Raw genomic sequence first — 7,477 nt, forward strand, 5'->3', positions numbered from 1 at the left:
GAGAAAGAATTAGTTAAATCGGATCGAGTTACCAAATCTTCCTTCACTTGGCTTCCGTTTAATAGCAATTGATTTGAGTTTTCACTTCGTCTAGTTCATGTTTGTTTTTATTCGGCACTGCGGAACTTTTGCTGAAAGCATTCTCTAAAAAACAATTGTGCAACTAAGAGTTATATGCTTTCACTTGTTCAGCTTTTACTGAAGAGTAATACGCTTAGCAAATACAATTCTTAATTCAGCTCATAACGTTGAAAATCAATTACCAAACATAAGAGCAGAAGTATAAGCCCCCAATATAACATAACCCACTAAAAAAGGGACAAAAGAAAATTAATCCTCTCCTACTGAATGTCCCATGTTATATAGCACATGGGATTCGCCAGCTTGGCTCTTCCACCACTTTTGTATGGGTGAGTTCCCCTTGAAGCACTCTCAATACACTTTATGGGCAGCGGGCCGCACCAACTAAAGACACTTCTAAATCATGATCTTTCCAGTGTCCATATATAGAGTGATCTCCAGAAAAATATTATGTACCTAAGGTTATTCTTCTAAACTCAATATTTGTTTTGACTCAAATTCGAAGGGTTTTTAGTATTTTGTTAGGACAATTCTGTGCGTACTAGAGCTAGGGTTTATTAAAATAATCATGGATTTTCATAGTCAAAAGTTACTTAAGGGAAAGAATAATAGCTGCATTGGTGAGGCAGAAGATAGGATTAGCGGATTACCTGACGAAATTCTTCATTATATCCTTTCTTTCCTTGAATTCAAGTTTGTTGTTCGTACTTGTGTGCTATCTAAAAGATGGAATTACATATGGACATCTAACCCCATACTAAAATTTCCATCTTGTTATAGATATTCATTGTCCCAAACCAATAAGCTCATGGATTTTGTGGATGCAACATTGCTTCTTCATGATCCATCGTCAAATATTCAGACGATTCATCTCGAGACGAATGGACACTTTGATGCTTTTAGGGTTCATTCATGGATCTCTAATATAACAAAGCGTAATAATGTCAGAGAACTCAATCTTGATTTTCGACTAGACAAACCTTTTTCTATTCCTTCGTCTCTTTTTAAATGTGAATCACTGACTACATTGGAGCTAACTGCATCATGTGATATGCATATTCCTAAAAGTTTCTCTTTCCCGAAACTCAAGAGCCTTACACTCTGTGGAATCCAATTTACTCAAGAGGATGGTTGGAATGAGAAACACTTTTCTAATTTCCCTGTCCTTGAAAATTTTATTCTGAAAGACTGCACTTGGCATGGTATGAAGAAATTCTGCATTTTAACTCCGGTACTAAAAGTCTTGGAATTTGAGAAGTCTGACTCAAAGAAAGACGGTCTACAAGATTGTGTTCTCAAAATTCATGCACCGAATCCAGTATCTCTTAGCCACGTTGGTGGTGTGGCTAAGGATTATGACTTGTCCAGATTTGTAAAACTAGATATCGCAGAAATCTGCTTTTATAAATATGATGGAGAGGAAAGGATATGACTTGGTGCAGCTGTAAGGAAGTTTTTTCTAGCGCTTTCACATGTACAAAATATAGAAATACCTACTTATTTCCTAGAGGTATTCTTCTATCCTGGTGCTCTCTATATGTTTTTATGTGTTATATGGATGGTAAAATTCCTCGAAACTGATGATATGCTTGTTTTTACTGCCTTGAAATGAATAGGCTGTCCTTGTTGCAGACAGGCTTCGTAAACATCCTACCTACATTTCATAATCTGAACAATTTGGACCTGATTCTAGGACCAGCCTCGGATGAATTGATATTTGCATTGATCAAAGCAGTACCTAATCTGAAACGGCTACAATTCGGTGACGTAAGTGTGCAAAACTTGGGTGTACATAAGTTAACCATTCATGCCTTCTGAAAAGTTATTCTTATGATGTTTGTATGTTTATATTTATTTCAACTAGGAGGTTCTTTTGTCTGCCGATAGAGTGTTTGATGAATCTCAAGACTTGTTTCGACACCTCCAGTCAGTTGGGTTCGTGGGATTTGGTGGGAATGCTAGGGAGTTGCGATGGGCAAAATGTATTTTGAAGAATGCAAAATCTTTGCAGACAATTAATATTGGACATGGTGCTTGCCATTTCGAAAACAAAGATGTGGTTATGTTGGAGTTATCAAGTCTTGCAAGAGCCTCTGGCAGATGTGTGATCAATTAAGTTGGTCAAAAACTTGCGGAGTTATAAATTTCCTAAAATAAGCATATTTTGTTCGGTTTCTTACTGCTGTTAAACTGAGTATTTATTTGTATTTTTAAGCTTGGTTCTCGTCAATGGCCTTCAGCTTCTGATAGTGATGCCCGTGTTGAGAATCCACCACGGCCTTCAGTTTCTCATGAACGAATTAAGTGAAACTACTACTCCAATTCGTGGAAATGTTTTTGTGCAGACAGATACTTGAACACCTTCTTCAGCAAAACCATATTTATCTTTAATGAAGTCAATTAATAAATCTCCGAAGCTTCAATCTGTTAGCCCCTCTCACAGAGAATTCAATGAATCAGAGATCCGATTCTAAATTGTTGCTTAGTAACGAAATGCCACCAACGAGTGGGGATCAAAAAGGGTCCAGCAACCTGGTTCGGCAAAGAGATGGGTGTTTTGAGTGATTATAAAATTCCGGGTTCCGCCACTGAGTACAACTCGTAATATTATACGTACGGTAATGTCTCATACGTCTTATTGAGAGGAGATATCATCATGCTGTGAGGAGTTAGTTTTGTGTTCTTCGGCCAGGTTCCCATACAAAATTACTTGTCTGTTCACAAGCCATATGTTTTTGTTGACCTGATTCAAAAAATATGCATAAAAACTTCAGTAAGGGAGAAGACAGAACACATAGCAGTAAATGAAAATAGGGGATTTTAATAAAGTGCCACACTTCCAATATGCAGTTTCTGAAAATGCCACCGTTTTTTTCAGAGTTTATTAAATGCCATACTCTTGACTTTTATCATCCCGTTTTTTTGAGATAACGGTTAACGGCTGTTAGCCTCTGTTAGTGCATACGTGGCATTAAATAACCCGTCTAAAATTACATAGAAGCCCCTGAATCAGTTAACAGGGATTGAGTTAATCAGTTCACTGGGATTGAGTTAACCGGCTATAGAGTAGTGAGTTAACTCGCGACTCGGTGCACGTGAGAAAAACGTGCAAGATTTGCTAACGGTCGGAATACACGTGGGATCAATCTAAGAGAAAAAATCGACGATCCTTATTTTACCTGGATTTATAACGGTCTTATTCATCATCTTGAAGCTCTATATATACTAATGAAGATCCCAAACTCTTCATTAGTCAATTTCTTCAGAAGTTCAACACATAAAAATGAGCCAAAAGGTTATAAACTCTCCAGGTAGTAACAGTTGTAGTAGTAGTAGCAAGAGCAGCAGCAGCAGCAAATTTAGACAGCAAACTACCCCAGATCTATGTCCAACATGTGAACAAGGAAGTCATGAGTCTAAGGTTTGTCCCTGGATGTACTCTAGATGCAAACATATACCTTGTAATGGTATAAGACAACTACTAAGATCCAGCACAAGAGAAACAGATGGAGAAATGTTCTTGAAGTGTTCAAATCCTACCTGCACCTACTTTGAATGGTTTGATTCTGCCAGTCATCCACTCAAATCCAAGAATATCAAGCTACCCAAAGAGAATTGTTGTTGTGCTTGTGGAGAAGAGACCCACTGTTACAAAGAATGCCCACTGCATAAGCAAGAATGCTACAAAGAGCAATGCAAGTCAATAATGCAGCTGAGAAGATGCAAAAATGAACACAATAGAAACATTGCTTACCTGATCTGCACAGATTGTGAAGCATTTAGATGGGTATCAGACCACCTTTTCATTGCAGCAAAAAATAGGGTTATCCATTCAAGTTTCAATCTCAATGCCATATGTAAGGAACTTCAAAAGACTATTAACATGTAATTAGTTCTTAACTAATATCATTTCCATTCATAAAGTAAGATTATCCATCAAAATAAAACTGAATTCTGGTACATAAAAAAAAACAGATCTAACACTATGATATCAGTGTCTAAAGCAAAAAAAAAAAGATCTAACACAACAAGAAGCACACACACACTTCTACTTCTTCTTAGCCTTGCTTTGCTTTCCCTTTGTGACAGGAATATGTTGACTAACAGATCCAATACCAGTAAAGTTCTGACTGAAATTCAGAACATCTTGTGTAGATCCATGGGTGCTAGGTTCTGCTGGTGCTCTTCCAAAGTTTTTAGGTCCTGTTGACTCACCAACAAATGAAGATGTACCTCTGGATTTGTTCACCTTTGCTTTACCCCTTGCACTGCTACTTTCAGGATGATCTCTACTAGTGAAGGTGCAGTTTGCAGCATCATACTCGGTGCTTGGCATGAATCCAGTTGGGTTTTTACCAACATCACCACCAGCACAGGTTCTCTTATAAACAAAAAATTATAAACACTAAAGGGTCCATACCTTCTTCATTGTCTTCTTCACTACTGCTTGAATCACTGCTTTCATCTCCAACTTTGTATGTCTTGACAATATCTTCATAATCAATATCATTTTCTTCATCACTGTCAAAGATTGGTGGAGCATTTGGGTCTTCAATGGGGTGACATTCATCTACAGTAGTGTTCTCTAGCACCACATTTTCCTCATCATCACCATCACTATTGTCCCCTGCATCAGTCTTATCCCCTGTATCAGTCTTATCCCCTGCATTAGCCTTATCCCCTGCATCAGTCTTATCCCCTGCATCAGTGTTATCCCCTGCAGCAGTGTTGTTTACTTCATCAACCCAGTAATCATGATTAAAGTTATCAACTGGTGTACTGCTAGAACCAACAACAGTGGCTTGACTTAGGCAAGAAAAACCCTGAGATTCCACTTCATTTAACAGATCCATGAACAACAACTTCCTAGATGCTCCTCCATTTGAGTTTTCATTCTTTGATTGAGCATGCAACCTTGGTGATCTCCTTGTAGGTGATATCTTTACTGACTTTTCCTTTGAAACTGGCTTCTTAGCAATCCTCTTAGGTGCCTTCTTAGGAGTCTCATCAATTGTTACTACTGGTTGTTCCATTGCAGCCTTAATGAAGTCATTATCATTCCTAAATTCTGAATTCATTACACTCATTTGTAAACATATGAAGCCTTTATCATCAGGTACAGCATGCTCCCAAAACTTAAACAAGTCTTCATTTGTAACCAAATACTCAGGCAGACATGGGTCTATGGTCCAATATAAATTTGGAATTTCTGTTTCATCAAGATGCAACTTAACACGCAATATCTTCTCAAATTCCTTAAGGTCAATTCTATCTCTATCCATGTGAGGGAATAGCAAATTAAGTTTACTATTCACAACAAACACACTGATATCTCTATATGGATAATATGTATGATCACTGTAAATGAACAAACAAAATAAAATTCATCAAATTCCACACTTCACACAGAAAACCCCTAAAATAAAATTCATCAATTCATCAAACACACGAAATTAGGGTTTTAAAAATTCCACACTTCACACAGAAAACTCCTAAAATAAAACTCATCAAACACACGAAATTAGGGTTTGAAATCGTACCATATCCGCTGCTTGTCCTTCCCCTTATTCTTCTTCATCTTCAGCTCCCCAACCCTTTACTCAGAGACTAAACCTAAGCAAAATCCCGCTGAAAACTGATCCAAACCCTAATTTCTTCCACTAGAGAACAGAGCGGACATAGAGCAAGAGAAAAAAAGTACAAGAAAGAGAAACAGAAACCTAAGAGAAAACCCCTAATTCAACTCAGAAAAACGAAATTAGGGTTTGCAATCATACCATATCTGCTGCTTGTCCTTCCCCTTCTTTTTCTGAATCTCGATCGCTCCCCAACCCTTTACTCAGACACTAAACCTAAGCAAAATCCCGCTGAAAACTGACCCAAACCCTAATTTCTTCCACTAGAGAACAAAGCGGACAGAGAGAACGAGCAAACCCTAGAAGAAAAATGAAACGATACAAAGTTGCAAACTGTTTTCAATCCCACGAAGGATAAAATAGTCATTTAGCCTGTGCTACGTGTAATAATCTCGTGCTCGACATCTTGAGCCGTCCACATAAGACACGTGTAAGTAATCTGGACAAAGTCAAAAAAGTTTGACCAATCATGTGGGTCCAAGACGTTAGTGCTAACGGTTGTGGCATTAAATAAACTCTGAAAAAAACGGTGGCAGTTTCTTGAATCGGGATTTGCAAGTGTGGCAGTTTGTTAAAATTCCCATGAAAATAACATATGATATTTACATAAAAATTTATACCTTAATCTTGTTCTTCTTGAGATCAGGGATTGAAGTATTAATTTCTAAAGATCGTTTCAAAAACTGCACCAACTGCTGGTACTACCAGTAACGTATCCTACTTCCTTTATTTTTCATATATAGATGCATCACTTGTTAGATAGGCAGGTTACTAGGTAGATGCAACACTAGTTAAGTATGTAGCAAGTTAGATGCATCGTGCATCACTAGTTACGGGCATGTATCTGCACAGGTACTACTTCATTGTGTTTCTGCTTACAGCCAACACAAATTCACAGAAAAGGCAAATTTGTTAAGCTGAATTTAGATAGATCATGGTACTTTGGATGTGTTTGACTTCAACATCTGAGTTGGTTACACATTGCATGTTTGGCAAGCACGAACCATTACTAACCTCAAAAGAAACTGATACTACTTAAGCTCCAAGAGTTGGAAACCAACCTCTCAAATAGAGATTTTCACACCTTCGATCGGCAGAACAAATGTTAATAATGGTGGATGTTAGTGGTGGTGGTGCACATTAAACGACTTATGAGAAATAACTGGGCCAGGCCTCATAGCAGGTCTAACTATATCAATCGTTGAATCATTTGAAAGGTCTTGGATGAAACCCAGGTGGGTGGATCATTTTTGTTGAAACACACAATGGTTTCACTTAGATAACAAGTATAGATAAGAATTGCATATATGAATTTCTACATTCACTCACCTATTACGTAACTCCGAAACATCCAGAAGAAAGGCCCGAGTAAACGAACCTTGCCATATACTTTTTTTAAAACGAAGGAAATGAATACCTATCAAATTACAACAATAATACTCTGGAATTACAATTGTGAAAGTAGATCATGTTTAGAGATATAACTGGGCCTGGCCTCATAGTTTTAGCGGGTCTAAGTTAGGACCGTAACCGCGGATTTCACCTGCGTCCGTAAAATTGCGGGTGAAAACCAATCCGTAAGAGTCTATGGGCCGGACACGGTTGAGTTTTCAAATCCGCAAGGTTTAGCGGTTTTGTTGCTGTTGGTTCTGTAAATCCGCGGATTCACCCGCACCCTAGAGTAGTAAGGGGATTTAATAAAATCACTAAGGATAATATTGGAAGTTTGAGTTTTATATATAAGCTTCTTTATCCTGAGA

The 7,477-nt window shown here is 37.8% G+C and overlaps 1 protein-coding gene across 1 annotated transcript; it reads left to right on the forward strand.

The window, feature by feature from the left end:
- The first annotated feature begins 649 nt into the window (after positions 1–649).
- Positions 650–2,389, forward strand: LOC113294132 (F-box protein At4g09920-like). Its single transcript, XM_026542551.1, has 4 exons — positions 650–1,453; positions 1,714–1,848; positions 1,946–2,185; positions 2,297–2,389. The coding sequence occupies exons 1-4, from the start codon at positions 650–652 to the stop codon at positions 2,387–2,389; spliced, it is 1,272 nt and encodes a 423-aa protein (XP_026398336.1).
- Positions 2,390–7,477: the final 5,088 nt, after the last annotated feature.

This window comes from Papaver somniferum, chromosome 7 (assembly GCF_003573695.1).
Source record: "Papaver somniferum cultivar HN1 chromosome 7, ASM357369v1, whole genome shotgun sequence".
Lineage (NCBI taxonomy): Eukaryota > Viridiplantae > Streptophyta > Magnoliopsida > Ranunculales > Papaveraceae > Papaver > Papaver somniferum.